Source organism: Serinus canaria, chromosome 5 (assembly GCF_022539315.1).
Source record: "Serinus canaria isolate serCan28SL12 chromosome 5, serCan2020, whole genome shotgun sequence".
NCBI lineage: Eukaryota > Metazoa > Chordata > Aves > Passeriformes > Fringillidae > Serinus > Serinus canaria.
In genome coordinates, this window is record NC_066319.1 from 11,969,530 (window position 1) to 11,988,950 (window position 19,421).

General features: G+C 44.7%; 1 protein-coding gene across 3 annotated transcripts in view; it reads right to left on the bottom strand.

The window, feature by feature from the left end:
* TUB (TUB bipartite transcription factor) overlaps positions 1-18,283 on the bottom strand; it is a 138,384-nt gene extending 120,101 nt beyond the window's left edge. For all 3 annotated transcript variants that reach the window (XM_018907908.3, XM_018907906.3, XM_050975375.1), the window contains exon 1: positions 18,156-18,283. In XM_018907908.3, the coding sequence (XP_018763453.1) occupies positions 18,156-18,211 (56 nt within the window). In that variant the 5' untranslated portion in view covers positions 18,212-18,283. The remainder of the gene's footprint in view (positions 1-18,155) is intronic.
* Positions 18,284-19,421: the final 1,138 nt, after the last annotated feature.

Consider the following 19,421-nt stretch of genomic DNA (forward strand, 5'->3'; position numbering starts at 1 on the left):
TGCAAGAGGATGCTGGATGGTTTTTTGGCTCTTGCTCACCCATTTTCCTGTATTTCGCTCCTGACCCTGCTGGCTTCACCTGCATTCTCTGCCCCAGCACCTCTGTTTTATACCATCATCATCTCATTAATTCCCTCATACAGACCCTCTGCAGCTCCCACAGCTGCACCCTCACAAGCAGAGCTCAAGTCTAGAAAAAGACACCCTCAGAACAGCTACAGACTCAGGAGAGGGAAGTAATATTTTTCTATCACTTACAGGAATTCCTGAAATTATGATTCATCAGTTCAGCACATTGGTACATAGTGCAAAGCCAGAATTGCCAAAGGTCAGGATAAACACACCCACACTCACTGTGAGTTTTCCAGGTTCAGTACTCCTTGCTGATGCTGTTTCACAGCTGCCCAGCTGTGCACTCAAAAGCACCTGCAATGACACTCATGTCAGAGCTAATTTCATGTGATTCTGAATGACCAACTGTGCTAGAAGCAGCTAGGTTATTTGTAACCTTTTTTGAATATGTGTGTACCAAAGAAGAACAAGAAAATCTCTTTGTGTCCTCTCTCATCTTCCCTTATACCAGGGTGGCCCCAGGACGTGAACATGCCATCAGCACTGTAGGGCATTGCCTTCATCCACACTGAAAAGCCAGAAACTGCATTTTCTCTCTCTTCTCTTTGAGAACTCTGCTGGCAATCCTAGGAAAACCTGGGTTGGAAGGGATCTTCAAGTCATCTAGTTCCAAGCCCCTGGCACGGGCAGACAAGTTTACTCAGAGCCCCATTTGACCTGTCCTTGAACACCTCCAGGGATGGGGCAACCTAAACTTCTCTGGGCAACCTGTGCCAGAGCTTCAGCACCCTCACAGCTAAGAATTTCTTCCTGATATCTAATCTAAGTCTCACCTCTATTAGTTTAAAACCATTCCCTCTCCTCCTATCACTACCAGCCCATGTTAAAATCACTCTCCCTCTTTTTCATAAGCCTCAAGAGTATGACAGCACAGTCATGGGTCAGGCCCAGCTGCTGGCACACCACCTCCCTTGTCTGTGCTGGACCTTATAAGAGGCTGCTCTGCCCAGCACAGAAATTTTAACAGATGGGAAAGGGTTTGACATTTTAATCATTGACTGAAATGCCAGACATCTGCAGGCACAAGAGGGCACCCAGTGTTCCCACTCCACCTTCTGCATCCTCCCAAGGGGATCTGGAGTCCCTGCCCCTGAATCAGATCCGTCCCCTCCTCCCTGGCTGTGGAGGAGGCAGCAGCTCTCCACTGCAGGAAATCACCTCTCAGTCCTTGTTGATGCCATCTTCCCCCCCACGCTCTCTTACAGCATCCTTACAGAGCACACCTGTAAAAATTAAGGTTTAGGAGAGGCCTGAGTGTCGATGAGGCCACCCTTGGAGAACTCACACTGTTAAGATTCTGTTTTTTAACTCGTGGTTTTCCAGCTGAAGGCAGTTGCCAAGACAACAAGTCTGATTCAGCAGCAGTGAATTGTCAGGGCAACAATCCCTGGCCATACCTGGGACGTGTTGAACAGCACAACCAGCCAGCTGACATGGAAGGCCACACCCAAAAAAAAAATTGCCAGCTAAAAGGGTAAAATCTTCGACTCGGGTATGTGGAAAGCCAAAGTGACTTTGCACTTGCCCACCTCAAAAAGCTGAGTACAGTTACTCCACACAGAGAAAGGAAAAGATTTTTAATAATTTGGCAAAAGAAATAATCCTGTCTCAGCCTGATAGGAATCCATAAAACATGGCTATGTGCAGCCCTTCCATGGTTTGCACACAACATCCTCTGTTTACACTGTCACCATCTTTTGGGGGATATCACTGATGTAACGTGGGAGGAAGTTCACTCTGTTGCTCATGTAGAATTTGCTCTCCATTTCCTGATGGAGCAATACACTTGTGTTTCTTTCCAATTTTAAACACTTCTTCCACTGTGTTTTCTTTTAGAATATTTGCAGTTTAAGAAAATACATGCCTAAAATGTATTGAAGGATGAGTGGGGAGAGGAAGGAAAATCACAGTAGTATGTAGTCATGCTTTATTTAAACTAATTTATAGGCCCTTGAAAATATTTGAACTTTTTCCCCTCTAAATTTAGCCAGTCTTATGAGTTATTAATTATTCATTTCCCCAATGTATTTCAAGCAGTGCAATCATAATTAAATAAAATACCCATTTATTTTGCTTGACCATCTCTCTGCATTTTAAAGTGTATTTTAACTGTTTTAAGGATGTGGATGATTTGGGTTGGAGCTGGGGTGAAGGCTTTTGGTTTATTCTGCTCTCTCACAAATTCTGACAAATTTTGCTAAATTCCAGCATGACCCTGCTTAAAAGTGCCCTAAAGAAAAATAAATTTTTCTTTCATATAGATCTATCCTGCTCCAATAGAGATTTTGAATTGAAATTTTCTTATTTGTTGAGGGATCGCACAAACTCACTGAAGCTTCTGATGTTAAAGCCTCTGTGTTTTTAATGTGAGCAAGAGGCTGCTTGGTGAAACATTTTCCTATGGAACTAGGAATGCTGTCACATTCTACTTTAGCTTCACTTGCACAATTTTTCTTATTGCTCATCATTATTTGGGTGTAAAGGTCCAGTTTAAGTCACTTTTAATTGCCGCAAAGTCCATGTCAAGTTGACCAGCAGGGCTGTCAGGGCTCAGCCATTCCCTTACAAGGACTTGGGGGGTCCTTAATGAATAATTTTCTTGTCCATTTTGTTGTCCAGGGGGGTACAAGAGCCAGCTGAATATAGCAAGATATCTCACCTACCAACCTCAGGCTCCACAGGCCACCAAGCACAGCATGAGCCACATCACTTGCCCTGCTGGTCACAGACCAGAGGGACTGTTATGTTTTCAATTCTGATGAGGACTTGTGCCTGTTTTCATATTTCTCCTTTCCAACCTGTGTGTGCAAGTATCAGGCTTACCTTTTCTTTATCAGAGGATCAGGAATGACACAGGAGAATGACATCAGGAATGACACATGAAGAGCTGCATGCAGTATTTTCAGGAGACCGAGGGATTTCAGTGCTTCTCTAAAAAGACTGGAATTTTTTCAGCCTTCAGCCAAAGTGTCACCAATTTCCTATACCTTTAAAATGCTAGATCTCTTGTTAACTTAGGTTTTGGAGGGTTTTTTTAAAATCCCAAATGTGCTTTTTGTATCAAGAATTATGAAGATTGATCAACTAAGCTCCCTCACAATACACTACAGTTAGAATTTGAAAAACATACCTGGATTTGTTTAGCAGACTGATGCTCTGCCTAAATCACAGGTCAATCATAACAGGATGGGAAATCTGTCATAAAAAATAGGACAAATACTTGAAAACTTGTTAACTCAACCATGGTTTAAAAAAGTCAGCTCAAGTGACCTGGCTTTAAAGTCAACTCACCTGAAAAATCAAGCATCTGAAAAATAAGCAACATATCTTCCAGATGAAGCAATTACCTAATTAGTGACAGCAAAGCAATGAGCATCTCATCAGTTTGCTGATAAACACCAAAGAAAGCATTATTGTGTATATCTGGCAAACAGCTCCAGGTGATTGACAGACATATTTATGATAAAAGATCATGAAAATAACAGAAGCCATTTCACATTCCACACAGAAGAGGCTAGGAGCCGAAAAAATATTTCAGAAGCATCTCAATGATTTTGTGATGATAAAAGTAGCATTTTTGTTAATGCCACCAAACCTTGAATACAATGCCATGCTCCTTCTGTCTGCTTCAAGTTTTCTGCCTTCTGCATTTGCAAAATCAAAAGGGTTTACAAGATGAATGTGAGTTATCCTGCACCTCTTCACCATGACTTAGTAACAAACAACTTTAATGCAGACAGTGCTGAACTGGAGTTCAAGGGCCATTTCTTGGAAATCTGAAATATACTGAAAGCTCAACAAAGAAAATGGTACTCTATTAAATCTGCACACTGTGGAGGGCTAATAAAAAACCTTTATTGGGTCATAGATACCAGAGTGGTAATAAACCCATGAAAAATCGTTGTTTTAGCTATTTTATCTGTCCACCTCTTTAGTGCACGGTGTAGGAAAGGAATGGCATTTAACCAACATCAGTCAGCCAAATCTGATGCAGTTGCACACAGTAACAGGTGTATTAAATTGCTTATCCAAATCCCACCTGCAATGCACTGGACACAAACCCCAAGCTATGTAACAACATTTTAAAAAACATGTTTAAAAAATGGAGGTTTGTGCTGGGGCTACTATGGCACATTAAGATGTAGCATCATCCACCTGCACTGTTGCTGCCCCATGCTTAAAAAAAAACAAAAAAAGAGGCAAATCTCCATGACCACTAAGGCTAACAGGCATAGCTCAGACTGAAGGAGACAACCCAGTGTCCACCATACCTCCCTTTGCTTTGCAGTTTAAGTGGTGGTGATTTGCCTTGTTTTTTATAGGAAAACCTACAGCTGGCTGGAAAGGACTGCATAGGCTTACTAAAAATGTTGTCTGTTCTAGCAAGGGGGATGAGCAGGCTCAGAATAAGTTAAATTACGTGCACTTCTGCACCATTCTCACTTTTCAATGTGATAGTCTCAATTACAGGTGACAGTTTCTATTATTGGGAAAAAATGCACTGAGTGAGAAAAAAAAAAAAAAGTTTCTGGATCTGGCAGGTTTCAGGAAGAAATTCCAGCCCCATGTTAGCAGACTCCTTATTCTTTTTGGAAAGGCTTGACCTGCAGGGAGGGAGGAAAGCCTGCTCTGTCATTTATCACCATGATTCCCAGCTATCTTGTTTTTGGAGACAAACAATGCATCTGGAGGCCTCTGAAAAGCAGGAGCAGTGCACCTCTGCGCTTCGGCGTGACTGCATGAGTATTACATAGTTGGACAAAAAAGCCTTTTCATTCCCCCTCCTACAAGAGCCCCAGGGGATTCAGCTTCCTCTCAGTACCTCCTGCAATCTACATAAAGCTATTTTTTGCCACAGGGGCTCAGTGCTGAGTGACTGAGCACTCTGGAGTAACACTTCTTGGTATCACTTATTCTTGGTAACAGCCACTCGGGGTTTGCTCAGAAAAAACCCAAAATGGGGGAAATGTGCAGGAAAACTGCCCAAGACTAGATTCCTCACAGCTTCACAGCAGCTGGAGGGTGAAGGCTAGTCCATTTTTGTAAACATATTTCCTAAATCCTCATGCAGCTCTGCCTCAAAGAGTGTTGATCAGCTCCAGCAATGGCTGTGACATGTCCCAGGAGCTGCCTGACCTCTCCACCAACACTATTGTCAGAACCCCAAAATCTGGGATGCTAGGATCTGAAAATTCAGGGTTCAAGAGCCCAAATCTGGGATTTGAGTGGGTTTGGACCCCAAAATTGGGGTTTGGGGGGGCCTGTTATACCAAACTGGGGGGCTCTAGGGGTGGCAGAAAATTGGAGGGATCAGAACCCCAAAATCTGGGGTCACGACCCCAAATTTCAGGGAGTTTGGGAGTCCAGGACCCTACAAAACCACTCAGTATTGGACCCTAAATCAGGCGCTCAAGACACTCAATTTGAGGATATAGGGGGTGTGGACACTAAATTGGGGGAGCAGAAATTTTGGGAATTTGGGACATCCTGGACCTGAAATTTGGGGATTTCAGGATGCAAACTCCTGGGAAGAGACCTCACTTCAAGATGAAAACATTGTTTCTAATGAGTGTCTTAAGCCAGCAAATAGAAAGGTGTGTTTATTCCATTAATTAGAGCTTTGGGATTGATTTAATTAAAAATGGGAAGGAATTATGTCTTGCAACACTGAGCAAGGCAGGTGAATACGATATATTTAGGCAGGTAGAGGGAAAAAAGGAATGCAAGTGCAGGATGTGAGGCAGGGGAGCTACATCAGCTTAGCACAGCTGAACTCACGAGTAGGAATTGGATGGATGTTTGGGAGGAAGATTCCCTATTCCCTCTGCCCCTTTGGTAATAGGTATTTTGAGAGTGGGCAGAGGAAAGGCAGGACATCAGCACCTCTGCCCACATAATTTCCTACGTGGGGAACCACAGAAGAAATGGAATGGGTTGGGTTGGAAGAGACCTTAAAGATCATCCTGTTCTGACTGCCCTGCCATGGGCAGGAAAACTTTACTCTAGACCATCCAACCTGACCTTTCACTCTTCCAGGGATGGGGCATCCACAGCTTCTTTAGGCAGCCTCTGCCAGAGCCTCAGCACCCTCACAGTAAAAATGTTTTTCCAAATATCCAATCTATATCAACTCTTTCATTCTGAAGCCATCCCCAGTGTCCTGTCACTGCATGGCCTTGTGAGAAGTCCTTCTCTATCTTTGTTACAGACTCCCTTCAGGCACTGGAAGGCTACAGTGAGGTCACCCAAGGCCTTCTCTTTTCCAGACCGAACAACCCAAATTTTCTCAGCCTTTTCTGATAGAAGAGGTGCTCCATGCCTCTGGTCATCTTGGTGACCTCCTCTGGACTCACTCCAACAGGTCCCTGTTCTCCCTATGCTGGGACCCCAGAGATGGATGCAGCTGCAGCTGAGGTCTCACCAGAGCAGCGCAGAGGGACAGAACCCCCTCCCTTCACTCTGCTGCCCACGGGGCTCTGGATGCAGCCCAGGATCTGGGGAATTTCTGGGGTGCAAGTGCACATTTACACATTGCTGGCTCATGTCCAGCCTCTCAGCCATCGTTATATCCCTGTGTCCTTCTTGGCAGGGCTCCTCTCCATCTACTCAGCTGGGCTTTCCTGTGCTGCAGGGGTGCCTGGCTGCTCACCTACCACTGCACATGCGAGGCTCGCAGCTCTGCAAAGCTGTGCTCTCACTGCACAACCAGCACACCGTAATAACATTTCAGAATGTGATTAAATACCTCAAAATAGCAGCTCCTATTTCTCTGGCCAGTGCTCAGATAATGCACTATCGAGGAGACAGCACCGATTTAATACAGCAGGCAGTTGCATCCTTCATGAAACAGCTAAGGGAAGTGAAAAGCTGTGAAGATCCTCCCTCATTTTCTCTAGCCTTGTCCACTGCTCAGGTGAATCAAAAATAATACCCATTTGGGTTTTTTATTATGGTCATCGCCAAGGATGTAACTGCATTAAAACTGCAAAGAAGAGACAAGACAGTAAAGTAGCAGGAAAAAAAAGAATATAAAGGAGAGGAGCTGAAAGAGATGGAAGTAAACAAACCACCTTTCTAAACTTCCTGTATTGTTAAAGAGTATTTCAAGGGACAAGAATATGGATTTGGTTAATAAAAACCTCATCTAGTGGCCCTAAAAGTCTCCTAGAATGTCCAGAGGGTGTCTGAAAAGTCTCAAAGAAAAGGTGAAGTTCCCAGTCACAGAACAAACAAGATGGCAGAGCAAGGAGCACACTGGCAGCTCTCAGGGACTGTCATGGAGTAAACTTCACATCTAATTCTAGAGACTTTCCCTCTTCCAAGATCCAATAAGGAACACCCCTCCTACACATGGGTGAGCAAAAGATGGAGAGTAGCTGGTTGATGTCAGCAATCCAATTCCCAAAGACTTGCTGGGTAACACTTCTTGTTTCCTTAGCCATGTTCCATGTCTTCTATTATAGATTATTTTCTTTTTTACATCCATAGACTGAAGTACTCATAAGCCCATCTGGGGCTGTAGTTAAATGTCAGCCCACAAGGCTGTAACCAGAACAAAGCTGAACTCAAATTTAAACAATCAGTACCTCTAAAGTGAGACCTTTCTTTGGTACCTGTGCTCTTTTTCTTTCATTTAGCAAAGCCTCATGCACAGCATCCAGGCAAACGTGAATTTTAGGTCAGACTAACAAACATTTAAGAAGAATCTCCCCATATCACAGACATCAGGATCTGAGCATATATTTGAATAGCTCATTGCACAAGGATGGGGTTTTCAGTTGTCTCCCCTCAAAGAAAAGAAAAGTTATAACTCTGCTGTACTTTGTGCACAGAAAAACTTGACAGTGCCTAAGTTACAATGGTGCATAAGTTATAATTTATAGATCTCTGGTAACTTTTGCATGAAAAAAGCTGACAGTACTCGTGGACACAATTCAGGTATCATTAGAAAACTTTTTGCATAATTTCTGCACCATATTAAAAGACTCAATCTGAGATATTTCAGAAGAGGCTCATTAAAGGGCTCTAGTATTGTTCTCTGCTAAATAATCTGTTTTATTACTCCCTCTCTCCATACCTATTCTTATCCAAGTCATCTACCCTGACTTGCCAACTACCTACACAAGAGTGGTGAAGAGAAACTTAATGAAAAAAAAAGAAAAAAAGATTCTCTGTATTTCCAGCATTTATGTTGAAACGTTCATACTTCATTTACTGTGTGCAGAATTCAGAATTTTTGTACAGCTGCACTGTGACTGAGATGCCATCAAAAAGGTAAACCTGGACATTACAACTGCAGGAAAAAAGCAGTTGTTAGTAAAGAAGCCAGAACTTCAAATACACTTCGAGCCTCACACCACTGCTGGAGCATCACACTGCTGCTGGAGGCACAAGCACTTTTATGCTGCACAGTACATCAGAAGAATATATGCATAAAAATATCAGCAGCTTCTCTTTGTGACAAAGTCTGGACCAAATAACCAGCCAGGAAGGTAAAGGATAAGATGCAAATCAATATTCTTTGCAATGTTGTTCTTCACATGATTCATGAGAACCACAGGAAAGGGATTTAGGCACATACTTCATAGCATGGAGATGATCCCACGGTCAATAGGGGCAAGGTGAAAGCAAAAAGAGATTTTTAGCAGGAAGATAATCATCAATGCAAAAAAAAAAATCAAATTGAGTCAAAGATAAATGCATACCTTCCTCTATCAAGAGAGTTTAGCATAGCAGGAACTGCACTCAGCCTCACCCTGCACCCACAATCCAGGGCTGTTCCCACAGCACAGCTTCCCCAGGCTGGGTGGGAATGCCCCACATAGATGGCCAGAGAAGCACTGCAGAGCACTCACACTTGTTAATTAACAGAGAAACTTGCACCTAAACAAGTGCATTTTTGTTTACCAAGATGGGAACAGATCCTTGTCTCCCACCCTAAGAGCAAGGTTTCTTTGGACTCTTAACATCTCTTTGCTTTATGCTAACAAACCTACAGCTCATCCAAGACAACAGGAAAACCTCACTGCAAGGGATAAGAAAAAAAAAATGCTTCTGCAGGTATTTCACTTGAATTACATTTTAAACCAAGCTATTAGTCCATGCAGACTTCCCAGTGAATGAATCAAATGCATATAATGTATCATAAAGACATGACAGTGAACAAAACAGAGTTAGATCACCAAATCTGAGCTTCAGTTTCCCTCCCAGGCACATTTGAGATGCCTGCAGGCCCAGCCTGGCCAGGAGGATGCCCAGTGGACAAATCCTGGCTTCACTTCCCCAGGAGCAAAGAGTGGGGCTGCAGGCAGCAGGGCCTCTTGCCTTATTTGCAGCCAAGACTTGATGCCCAGGGGAGACAGTAAATATCAGGAAAATATCACCACCTTCCCTCTCATTCTCAGAGATAAAAAGTAATATATTTGCACTTAATGATGCCATATTTGACATGATATATTTAATAATCCCTGTAGTCAGTCTAAAGCTCAGCCCCATTTTTATGAACATAAATAGCTGAGGCTTAGCTTCAGCTCTCTTGCAAAGAGCAGCTCACCTGCACCCAAAGCTGATGGGAGGAGAGCACCTTCACCTAAGGTATAATTCAGACATTGGAAAAAAACCCCAGTATAATATTGTGTGGTTGCTCATTATTTTTCTTAAGTGAAAGCAAACATCTGTGTAATACAACTACCAAATACAAGTGGAGAGTGGAATCAAAATCTCTAGTTTTCAACAAGTCTGGAACATAAATTCTCAGCTCTGATTTTAAACTAGTTCTTATTTTTTAGTTCAAAGCTCCTTTCCCTGCTGTTCATACACCTGAATTCCAAGCACAATTTCCTTGGATCTCAGTACACGCATTGCTTCAGGAATGATTTCACATTTGCAAAAGGATGAATGAAAATAGCCCAGAGTCTGATATGAACATCTTTGGCTGTAGTATCCAGCATCCCATACTCCTGGAGGTAATCCTCTTACTGTGATTAGCAGAAGAACAGGAGGGCTGTAAGGAGGGACTTAAGTGGGCTTTGGCCTCAGAGACAGGGTTCATAGCCCAGGCTGGCTCCTCTGCTTCTTGCATGAGTGACCCACACTGAATTTCAAAATCCTTGCTAAGTAAATACATGCAAGGGATTTCTAGGAGGGTGAGAAGAAAAATGAAGCGTGCCAGAGAAAAACAAAAGTGTATACAGCATATTTTGAAGGTGAAAATACAAGTGAAATTTGAAGTGATGATGTGGGTAATGCAGTTACTGGGGAAATGTGGCAGGGTATCTGTCCACACTAAAGAACACAGCTGGGGAGAAAACCATAGCAAGCTTCCAAGAGAAGGGGACACTTACCCATCAGTGTCCAGGTTTTAGGCCTGCTGAAGCACAGAATGCCATGGAAAGAAAGCTACTGCCAAGACCTTCAAGTCTTCTGTTCACACAACACGCTGGAGTCCCGCTCCAATCCCACTGATTCCCAGCTCCCTCTCATCATTTACCCTTTACTTGTTGCTAGTAAGACAAGGCTATAAACTATTCATTATTTAGAAAGCTGCTGCAGAAATCTGCTCTGTACAATTGAGCTCCTTTGAGATTTACTCAGACTCACCTAAATAAACCCAACCAAATCCACTGACCACATATGTCATTCTTTGTCACAGCAGTGCCTCACATGTACATAAAAATCAGCTCAGCTGCTCTACAGTGTTTCATAATGAACAGCTCCCAGTTTCCCTGCTGGCCTCTCTCTTCATTTCTTGCTTCTGATTCATCTGCACCTTCCTACCAAAAAAACCTTTTCTAGTCTGAGTGCACTGTTTCACAATCCAGATGATAACTCCATTCTACTAGACCTCGTTACAAAGCCCAAGTTTCATTGTTCTTCCTTAAACTAGCCAAATTATACTAAAAAGCAGAGCACTTTTATTTACTCCTACCTAAGGTGACAATAAATATGATGGAGGGATAAACTAACTTTAAGCAGAAACGTCAGTTTGGGAAAGCCCATTCAGCCGTACTTCAATAGTACTCTGTTAAAAAAGAACAAAATTCAAGTGAGGAATGAAGCAAAAATGGAATTATATTCTTAGAAACCACAGCATCCTGCAGACAGGCAAAACAGCCTGTGTGGAGCCAGTCTCTCCTGGACTGACTCTCTGACTGACAGCTCCTGCCAAATCCCTCCAGACCTCTTCCTGACACAGCCTTCCTCAGAAAGCTCTCTGGGAGCTCTTTCACCAACCAAGCAAATTCCCGGGCTTTCAGCAGGATTTTAGGTTACAGCTCTGCAAAACAGCCTGGGAGACCATATCTAGAAAAGCCATGGTAAGGAATTAGCTTTCATACTCCAGGAGTCCCAGCAGAAGATGTGTGAGCAGGATTTTCAAGCAGGATTTTCAAGTTGGAAAAGTTTCACTGTGAGAAATACGTTTTAAAGGATGGCCAGCAAACTCTGTGAAGACAAGAGTGAATCTAGGTGAGCTTTCACACAATTCCTCAAGAACAGATGAAAAGACCAACATTAATATCAATGACATCTGTGCCTGGAGGGGCCATGAGGAACTGTTCCACCCTCCAAACAGCCCTTTGTGTTCACAGGCAGCAGAAATGCACAGCGTGGAGGAGAAGGGTGCTGGGGGTGTGTGAAACAGTGAAACTTCAAAACAAACTGGACTGTTTCCAAAACAGAAGAGCACTGCCTCTGGAATTACATCTAGGCATGATCTTGTCTCCCTAAGGACTGACAAATTGGTGGAGGAATTTGAGCTGGCACATTTACCAGACAGGTAAGTAAGTAACTGGATGTTTGACACAGCCTGGCAGTTTGTCACAATAATAGGACCCTAACACATCAAGCACACAACACAGCAAGCTCATAAAAAAAAAAAAAAGAATAATATTGGGTTTTTTCAAGCAAGGTGACTTACCTGCCTGATCACCTATGTAGTACACTTCTAGAGACAAATTACAACTTAAGAATTACTTTTAAAATTGATTTTGAGCTGATTTGTTGACAATTAGCTCCTCAAAGACCTGTACTCCTCTGGGAGCATTTTTGTTTTCATACAAGCTCCTGGAATCTTCCCCTGCTCTTGACCTCAGCATTCAAGCATTTCAGATATATCCAAGCACTGGCTAACATCCCTCTTCTACAAACACAGGTGGCTGCTGGCTGAACTCAGCCTGGTCATCTCAATGGACACCCCACTGTGTCAACAGCTGGGATGACTCTTCTTCCTGACTCATTTCTGAAGGGGAAAACCATCTCTGTTGGTGCTCAGCCGTGAACACTATTCCTCAGACTTCCATTAGTAGTGGCATTCACACAAATTACACATTGGAGAGAGAAAAGGTTCTCTTTTTATGATAATGCAGATCACGAGCGACATGGTTGATTTTTCTCTCCGATACAATCTAACGCTGAGAGCTGCAGCGAGAGCACGAACAGTATCTGACAGCTCAGAGCTGCAGTGCTCTGTCTTCCCTGCACTGTGCATGGATGCAGGCACAGCAGAGAGTGACAATTCCATGCTCCAGCACCAGAGATGAGGCACTTAACGTGTCTTTTAGACATGGTAACAAAAGGCATTCGCACGGAGCGTGCGAGGAGACCACAGAGCAAGGAAAGAGAAAAGTGCTAATGAGAGACCCACAGCAGCATTTCCTATAGAACATCCCATGCCATTTCTTGTGGTACATCACTCTTCACAGACAGATTTGCTGGTTTCCTATTCCTCCTTCTATCCTGAAGAAATGCTTGAGTTATCTTTATGGTTCAAGAGACTACCTGAAGGCAGGATTTAAACACAAAGCTTTGCAGAGACCTTGGAACTTTAACAGAGGTCTATAACCATACTGACAAAAGATGTATGTATTCTGTGTCAATTTTTACTGCAAGCTAAGACTCAAGTGATTCTCTCCTTCTTACTGAAAATTCCTAGCTTATGTTACCTGGATATATAACATTACTAGAGATAAACCAAATACCAGATGTAGCACTGACTTTCCTTTAAAAATTTACCCTTCACTCTCACTACTGAGCTGCTGGCTGTGATTTTTACTGCTCCAAGCACCAACCACAGAATCATTTATGTTGGAAATGACCACGGAGATCAAAGCCACCATTAAACCAGCACTGCCAAGTCCACCACTAAACCATGTCCCCAAGTGTCACAACAACATGGCTTTTAAATATCTCCAGGGATGGAGACTCAGCCAGCTCCCTGAGCAGCCTGTTCCAGTGCTTGCAACTCTTTCAGTGAAGAATTTCTTACATTTGTTAGAATTCTCATGCTGTACATGAGCCCAGTAGGTTTAATTTATATTCTCAGGCTACTTCTGTTTAAGAAGCTTTAAAATTTCTTCTTCAGGGAAGCAGGAGTTGAAGTTTCCTCTCTCACACCTCTCTGCAAGGCTGTCACAAGTCTCTGGAGGATTCACACACTCCAAGGACGTGCTGCCAGCCAACACAAAACATTCACCCTTGAGCATGGGAGGATGCATATGAACTCGCCTCAGGTCATTCTTAGTGCCTTGGCTTAAGGAAAGAAACATCACTCTCAAACTCTACCTTCTCCTATGTAATTGAAATTAAGATGCTTTATTACAAAAGAAAAATAAAGAACCTAATTCCAGCAAACTAAATGCACAACACTGATAAACTTATAAGGATTTCTGTATCTGTTACAGGAATGTTTTATTCTGGCTTCGCTTGAGGGTTGGCTGATTCTACCTCTCCTTTTGACCCGTAGAGCAACTTTCTCTTCTTGTCCTCCCAGATCCTTTGTCCAGTGATTACAGCTTTAAAGGAACCTCATCCAGGAGGAAACACCTGAAGACACAAGAAGGCAGAGGAGAGAAGGGTGCCTTGGCTGCAAATAGAGAGGAGCTGCTCTTTGGTGTAAAGTGCACTCACTGCAGCAAACCTGTACATGCTTCAGGATTTCACAGATGCTGCTTCAAAGGAGAGAAGGATAAAGAAAGTTAAGTTTCACTAAGACAACTCTTTTGAATGAAGTTTGGAGGACAGCCCTATTTACTCATTGATGAAAGCACGTCCCAGAAAAATCAAGACAGAGGAGTCTAAAAAATCTTCAAAAACAGAGATCTAAGATCGAAACCCTCCAACTCCATGACCCAGATGCATTGTCACAGCTTTTTAACACAGGCTAAAAAAGGCAAAACCAGAAATAGCAGCTTCAAAAGGAAGTAAAAAACAACACTGATATTCAGAATAGAACAAAGATCCAGATCAATTGAAAAAAGTTTCAAACTGTCTGCAACAGCTGAAACATTCTGAGAGTAGGCTTCCCAAAATATACTTCCAAATGCTGGTGGATAAAACCTCTATCACTCATAGTGTGGTAATTACTGAGGTCAGGATGGCTGCACTGAAGTCCTCCAGTAAAAGAAATAGAAAGTAAGTCTGGAGACAAAACAGAGAGAGAAAAGGGTGGAAAAACTATGGATGTGTTGATGTCAGGAAGAGATGTGAGAAAAGAGGGATGACTTCACATCTGGTATTTTGCTGTGGTTGTTGGTTTTTTTGTAAAAAAAAAATCTTTGTTCATGCATACGTATGATGTGAAGATTACCCGTTCCTTCTGCAAAACTTCTGCTCCTGAAGAAATCCTTCTGGACTAGCCATGAGAGCTAAGCACAGTCCACTGATTCATGAAAAACCTTGCAAAATCATGGAGAACCAATGATTCCTTGCAGTTTTTCCAGATGTGGATTGCATATTCCCATTCTGCAGTACTTGCCCATCTATTTGATTTCAAACTGGTCTTCTGTGCCTATGGATTGACTGAATTCTGTACACTGTCCTAACTGTGCCTTCAATTGAATTCAACTACATGAATGGTATCGGAGCTCCCTCAAGCCTTCGTGAGCACCATTTTGACCTTCAGTGGTCAAATTTAGGTTGTGATGTTGAGGTTTAAACATTTGACAATCTGGTCACCAGTGCTAGGAAGGACTCAGGTGTTCCAGCTCATGAGAATGGCTCTTCATAGCAGCCAAAGACTGTTCCCTATTTTCACCTTCCTATCATATTAGGGTCTCTTTTCTCTAAACTTTCATTTCCACCTGGGAATGATGAGAAGCACTGGGTAAACCTCCACCTGCTACCTCTATTTGCAGATAGCACCAACACAAGGAGGTTTCAAACATCTCCAAGAGCAAGGGCCTGCAGGGCTCCCAAAGAAAGCTGGGGAAGTGCTTGGCTGAACACTGGAAGCTTGAAAGAGAACAAGTTTCACTCTGCCCTGCAAGATGAGCATTTCTGCACACCCAGGGACCGCAGGCAGCGTGATGCTCAAGAGGAAAAGAAGCCAAACAGAAACTGAATATAAACTGTCCTATAAACAGCTTGTCACCAAGGGCAGAAAGTGAAAGAGAAGATGTTTTTACTCTAGAAGTTAGCCATCTGAACCCAGAGTTCCCAAGTGTTCCTAGGATCATCAAATATCCCCAGTTTTTGTTTAAACTGCTGCTTGTGCTTTCAGCTGGCAGTGTTCAGAGTGACCAGAGAATTACAACAGCACTAAAATGGGAGGAAGGCAAAAATGTGCACAAGATAAGGCCAGCTTTTTGGAGCCAGCTGTGGAAATGCCAAATGTGATCAGTAAGAGCTTTTTCCAACTGTACCTGCTTCTTTCTTACAGACACACTGGTCTAGGCTGGGGCGGGGAGTGGGGGAAGCTTTCCCTTGGTGAGGAGAGCAGCTGAGGGGAGCGGTGCTCAACAGGGCTCCCTGGCCCCGAGTTTCACAGTCAAGTGATTGGATTTGCTCTGGGTTGCACAAATTATCTGCAGGAACAGCCTGGGAATATCCTGGGCAGCAAGCTTAGGGGAAGACCACTATCACAGGGCCAAATGGTGAGGCACACAACCAATGTCAAATAAACCCCATTAGAAAAATACCTGCCAGCTGCACACACAAGGGACACAGCAACTCCCTTTATTTCCATGGGATTCATTCATCCCTGCATGAATCTTATGGAGTCCAAAGGCCAAGCCCTTTGTTTAATCAGCTTAATTTCATAGATGATACCTGGTTTCTTTTTTAATTATGGATGCAATTGTGTTTATGGGAGCCAGCACCTGTTCCTTTGGCCCTGTCCCTCAATTCCTGCAATGCTGATTCATGGATGCCAACACAAGAGGAGTACCTGGATGCTCTTTTTCCCCAAGAAAAAGATGTTGGCCTTCACACAGTGCTTGGCTGTTCACAGGGCTGTCCCACATATCTCTGCCACAGAGCTGCAACCCCTAGAGCCACTGGGACTCCTGTGGCCACTGGTGAGTGAGACCAAAGCTGGGACATGATCCAAAAGCAAGCATCAGCCACCAGGGTTTGGGATAAAAGGGAGTTAGCTCCTTCTCCTGCCTGGAACCTGGGTACAAGATGGGTGTGGAAGGGCAGGCTCAGCCTGCCTCATCTTCACAGCACTGAAATATGTGTGTGTATATATATGTACAGTATATAGTTAGATTTATTATGAAAAATCCCCAAATCTGAACACTGGCCACCAAAAAACCAGTCTGGGCACTGAAATATTGTATTTATGCCCCAAGATGATGTAGGAGAGCCAAGGAGGGTAGACATACAAATGCAGAATGTTCCCAGGTGAAGGCTGATGAACACTCATGAGTGACTTCTCTGTCAGGGTCAGGAAGACTGAAAACTGGAGAGATGGATTGCAAGTAATACATAAGGTTAGATCACAGTGTGATAGCACCAGGAGAAAACCTCCAAGAGGAGTTTCTGTGAAATGTTTGGGTTGTTTACTGTAGGGTAAGAATATTGAAGGTGCTGTAAATTTGAGCTGCATGGGACAGACTGAGCTCTTCAGGGTCTCACTGCTGCTCTTTGAGGATGTGCCATCAGATGGAAAGAATTCTCTGCATGGGACAATGCACACATGAAATCACAGCTTGTTGTATAACTCAGTTTTACATACACATAAACACATACACCTCCTTTTTAAAGAAAATAGTGATCCATTGGCACCACTGTATCTGTATTTTTATGGCTGAGGCAGTGGGAATGCACCAAAAATGAGTGAAACTCTCTAGATGCACGTATAAAACATACATACCCACGCATCCAGTGAGCGTGGGCAATGCTGGATACCTGGTTAACCACTGAAAACCACTTCCAAGGGCTATTTCTCCAGAATATCGTGGAGGCTTGTGGTGGTGATTGAGATGCTAACACTGTTTATGCTTAGCATTTCAGGTGTAACATTTACACAGAAAAAAAACCAAAAAAACCCACAAACAAAGAAACAAACAAAAAAAAAACCACAAAAAGAGTATGAAGTTTGTACCTTTTTCTTTTTTCTTGATCCAGGCTTGAAGAACCTGTCAGTCACAGCCATGATTCACATAAAACAAAACGAATGCTACAATACACTTCTGTTTCCAGGAAGAGGAAAAGCATGCATGCTGGTTTGAAACACAGTGGGAATATCTCAAATTTGAATTTGAAATATTCCCAAATTCAGCCCGCTCAGCTCTGTGGTACCCGAGCTGCACACAGCACTTACTTGAAAACATCACTCCTTAGCCACATCCTGGCTCCCTGCCACCTCCATTTCTCAAGCTTTAGTTTATATTTGTGGAAAGCTTTGAGCAGCAGTTCCTACAGCCCACCTTTCAGAAGTCTGGGCGACTGCTGAGGTGATCAGTGCATCTCAGAGTCCTGCTCGGAGGAGAGAGCCTGGGGAACATTTGCATTCAGGGCTGGGAGAACCCCCAGTCTGGCCACCCACCCCAGGGGAAACTCCCACCCCGGTTTCCAGAAAAACACCTGCTAAATATCACCAAACACCGCTGCTGGAGTTACTGGGAACACAGGGTGTCCCAAGACTGGAAAAGCAGCATCAGTAAAGGGTTTTGCTTCCCTGAAGAGGGCTCTCCATCTCGGTTTATATAAACAGCGCGATGGTTTTACAATATCAGGAAGAGAAAATTTAAAAAAATAATAAAAAGAAAGAAAACAACAAACCAAAACAAGACAGACGATACCTGTTGTAACTCCATCTACTGTAAGACATGTTCCTGTTGCTGCTGACACCATCCATCTCCGGCTCGGCTACAGCGCTCCCAGCATGGCTCGGCTGCTGCAGGGCCGGGCCGGGCCGGGCGCTCACACACCTGCCTGCGGCCGGACCCGCCCCGCCGGTGGGGGCAGCCGCCTCCGGCCCTGCGCGGCACCGCCGAGATTCACCGCCCCGCAGCGGCTTCGCATCGAGCTCTGATGCTCGGAGCAAACCACTGCCGGTGCCGGGGAGGGAGGAGGAGGAGGAGGAGGGAGGGATGAAGAGAAGGGGAGGCTCCCGGGGTCCCCGCCGAGGGGCCGGACGTTCAGAGGCGGCGGCAGGCTCGGAGACGCGCAGGTAACAAACGCGAGCGCGGCTGCTAAAGCCGCTTAAGGGATATTCGGCGGGGCTGTGCTGAGGAGCGCGGCGGCTTGTACGCCTCCTGCTCCGGCACACGCGCCTTATTTATTTATTTATCCCGGTTGCCACAGATACGGGTCCATTGCGCTGACATCAGCCGCCTCCCACCAGCGCCGGGCCCGGGTCTGGCCGGCGTGCTCTGCCGGCAGGCGAGCCCGGCTGCCATGGCTGCCCGCCATGGGGGTCCCCTCAGGCCGCGGCCTCGCCGCTCGCCGCGGCTGGCAGGGGGGTGGGCAGCGGGCACAAGGAGTGCAGATGAAACGCCTTGCACTCCCAGTTTCAGTCAGGGGCTTGGCACGGTGCACGGTCCCAGCTCACCCAGGGCAGGGATGTGAGAGCCCTCCAGCCTCGACGTGGCTCTTCCTGAGCCAGGACCGAAAGCCAAACCATCCCTCACAGCTCCTGCACACACGTCCCTGGTGGGGACGGCAGTGCCAGGGCCTGTGCCGAGCACTCTGTTTGCCCCCTCCCTCAGCTGAAGGCAGCACAGGGTCTGTGGTGCTCCCGGGTGCCCACACCTGCCCAGGGTTGGGAATCAGGTCTGCTTCCCAATGTCCCACGATTGTGAGGCTCGGCTGCGTGGCCGTGCAGTGTCGGGCACAGACAGCAGGATCGTGATCCCATCTCCTGCAACACCACAGCACATGGGGCTGCCCAGAGGGCCTGACCACCCCTAGGCCAAGGGAGATGCTTCCAGAAGCAGTGCCAGGTCAGCACAGTCAGCCCCAGGGCAATGCTGGGTATCTACAGACACACAGAGAGGTGGGGGACTGCTCTCAAACCTTTCCCAGACAGTCCCAACTCTTTGGTCTCTGCTAGTATCTTCTGGCTC